The sequence below is a fragment of the Echinops telfairi genome, unplaced genomic scaffold (genome assembly GCF_000313985.2).
Source record: "Echinops telfairi isolate 266 unplaced genomic scaffold, ASM31398v2 ScPeMD7_3;HRSCAF=10, whole genome shotgun sequence".
In the NCBI taxonomy this organism is placed as follows: Eukaryota; Metazoa; Chordata; class Mammalia; order Afrosoricida; family Tenrecidae; genus Echinops; species Echinops telfairi.
The window spans coordinates 41,408,039-41,411,089 of NW_022103899.1; the positions used below are offsets into that span (position 1 = coordinate 41,408,039).

General features: G+C 41.1%; 1 protein-coding gene across 1 annotated transcript in view; it reads left to right on the forward strand.

Annotated features, from left to right (window-relative positions):
• Positions 1 to 2,399: 2,399 nt before the first annotated feature.
• The window catches only part of ATIC (5-aminoimidazole-4-carboxamide ribonucleotide formyltransferase/IMP cyclohydrolase), a gene marked incomplete at its 5' end in the record, with an annotated part of 19,447 nt that continues 18,795 nt past the window's right edge, over positions 2,400 to 3,051 (forward strand). The window contains one exon of the mRNA XM_004701591.2: positions 2,400 to 2,484. Within this exon, the coding sequence (XP_004701648.2) occupies positions 2,400 to 2,484 (85 nt within the window). The remainder of the gene's footprint in view (positions 2,485 to 3,051) is intronic.

Below are 3,051 nucleotides of genomic sequence, written 5' to 3' on the forward strand. Positions count from 1 at the left end.
CTCCAACCACCCTCCCCTAATCCTCCTGCTTCCTCTACTCTCATTGTTCGCCCTGAGGGGTTTATCTATCCTGGATTCCCTGTGTTGCAGGCTCATGTCTGTAGCAGTGTGCATGTTCTGGTTTAATCCGACTTGTAAGGTAGAATTGAGGTCATGATAGTGGGGGGAAGGAAGCACCAAAGAACTAGAGGAAAGTTGTGTGTTATACTGCACTCTGACTGGCTCATTTCTTCCTTGTGAGCCCTCTGTAGGGAGATGTCCAATTGTCTACAGATGGACATTGGGTCGCCACCCCGCCCCCATTCTTTGGCCCCATTATTGAAGCCAGTGTTCCGTATTCTTGAAGGCCTTCTCTTTGACACTGCCCTCACACTTTACCAGACATGATGAGCATCGTGGGAAAGTATAAATCTATTGTTCACTCCCGTGTCTTAACCTATTTGTAGATGCTAACAAGGGAGCTGTGTGGTGCACTGGTTAAGCACTTGACTGCTGGATGAAAGGTCACTGGTTCAAACTCACCAGTACCTCTGAGAGAGAGGTGTGGCAGTCTGCCTTTAAAGCCCAGTGGGTCAGTTTTATTGTACTAGCCTATATATTGATCATTATAAGTTGGTATTAGCTCTGGCACAAATCAACAGGTGCTGAACAGGGAATGTGCAAAAGGGAAGTCAAGATGCCGTTCTTGTCCTGAAGGAACTAGCAGTCTGGGGAGGGTGGGGGTGGTGACTGCTGAATAGTAGGAAATGAAAAGTGACCCTGGGCAGCAGTCTGAAGCCACTGTTCAAAGTGGACACATTCAGCCCAGAAGCATATTTTATTAGATAAGGGGAATCTGTCTGCTTTTGTTGCCTTGTGGGGAGTTTTGTTGTATACGCTGTACGCCCGTGTGGGAGTAATTAACCTTCCCCCTTTGAGCAACCAAGCCGAAGTCAGTGGTTCGAACCCACCAGTCACTTGGAAAGAGGAGGCTGTTTGCACCTGTGAATTTTAAAAATCAGAAACATAAAGGGAGTCGACTTGATGGCAGTGAGAGATAGACTGTAGTAAAAATAGATTGTAATGCTACTGATCATTGTGATGTGTTTCCTTTCAGTGTTTTTTTATAAGCAGAAGCCTTATTTCTTAGTGTAACAGAAGATGATTTTGCCTTCTCTTTCCCCTCCCCTACATCAACATTTGTTCACATAAACGTTTATCTATGTAATACTGCCAGAGGAAGTCTTCGTGGGTACTGATAGCTGATTAGTGATTTGGTTCAATATTTCAATGCTATCTTTTTAACTTATCTCTAGTGTTTTGCTTTTTTCCCCCCTAGTTGTTTTCCAGTGTTTATAAGTTTTACAAAGCCAGCTCTATCAATTCTGTTTGATATTTGGAAAGGATTCCATACATTTAATTTAGAAACTTCTGTGGTACTTCCAATGACTTTGATCCAAAAGGAGTTTATTTATTTGTAGGCTTAAAAAGCTATTGCAACACTATACAATCTTTTATGTGTATGTTTACCATGAAATTAAATTCTCATCCCTGTTCTGGTCTGTATCTAAAAAGTAAGAATGTTTTCAATGCCTCTTATGTTAACAGGGCACCAGGTGATTCAGTAGTTAGAACACTCAGCTACTAACCAAGAGTTTCAAATTCATCATTGCTCCTTGCAAGAAAGACTTGCAGCCTTATAAACCCTAATTTGGGGAGGAGGAGAGGAAGGGGGAACCAATGTTGGATGCATAACCCCCCCTGGGGGGGAATAAACAGCAGAAATGTGGGTGAAGGGAGATATCAGCCGGTGTAAGATATGAAAACAATAATTTATCATTTATTAAGGGGTCACGAGGGTGGGGAAAAGAGCTTGATACCAAGGGCTCAAATAGAAAGTAAATGTTTAGAAAATGATGGCGACATATGCACAAATGTGTGATACAGGTGATTTCTGGAATGTTATAAGAGCTGTAAGAGCTCCCAATAAAATGATTTAAAAACAAAGGAAACCCTAATTCTACTCTGTCCTACAGACTTGCTATGAGTTGGGATTGACTTGGAAGCTATAGGTTTGGTTTGGGTTTAATTATGTTAATGGTTTTGTTGACTACATCTCATTTGCATGGTTTATGGCTCAATCTATGAATTCTCTGAAAATTGTAAGATAATTACTGTATTCGTCACTGATTCTCTCAGAATATGCATCTGTTTGAAAATGTAGTCTTTTTTTTTTAAGGTGCTGTAAGTAGAATTCTTGGGAACCTGCTTTATAAAGCATGTCTTGAGCTGGAAAAAAAGTTTTTGCTTAATTCCAACTGGAAAAAAAAATCAATGAGAACAGTAGACTTGGTGGTGTAAGATGCTGATGAATAGTGTAAAATGCCAGTTCATTAGGAAAGCGTTAATTTTCTCTTTCTGTTTTCAGAGACGTCTCGGAGCTGACAGGGTTTCCGGAAATGTTAGGGGGCCGGGTGAAAACCCTGCATCCCGCAGTCCACGCAGGTAGGTTGTTGGTTGCTTCCGTTGAAAACAGCAGTTTTGTGGATTGGTTTGCTAGTGGCTACAGAGGCTACGTGAGGTGTGGATAAAGGTTCACCTGTCTTTATCTATGAGGGCAGAGTCATCTCCTCACATACACTGCTCCAGCGTGTCCCTCTTTGGAACCTGTTTTAGCTGCGGTTTACTTTATTATTGGATGGTGCCAGATAGTCCCGACCTTTGCTAACCGTTTTAGGGCATGGTATTCCCACGGCAGTTATTCAAACTATTTACATTGTGCAGTGTGAAAAGACTTCTTTGGTAATTTAAATGTACCCATATGCCTCACAGTGTAACACACACTCAAAGAGAATTGTTGAACCAAGTTTTTTGTTTCTGCTCATTCATCTGAGACAGCAAAGTGCAGGTAAACTAGTAACAAGAAAGAAATACAGTGTTCACTTATTACCACTTTTAGTACAAGTAGGCGGATAAAAAGTTCAGATTCAGACATGAAAAAAGTAATAATAATTTGTAAATTATCAAGGGTTCATGAGAGAGAGAGGAAAAGGGGGAAAATGAGCTGATACC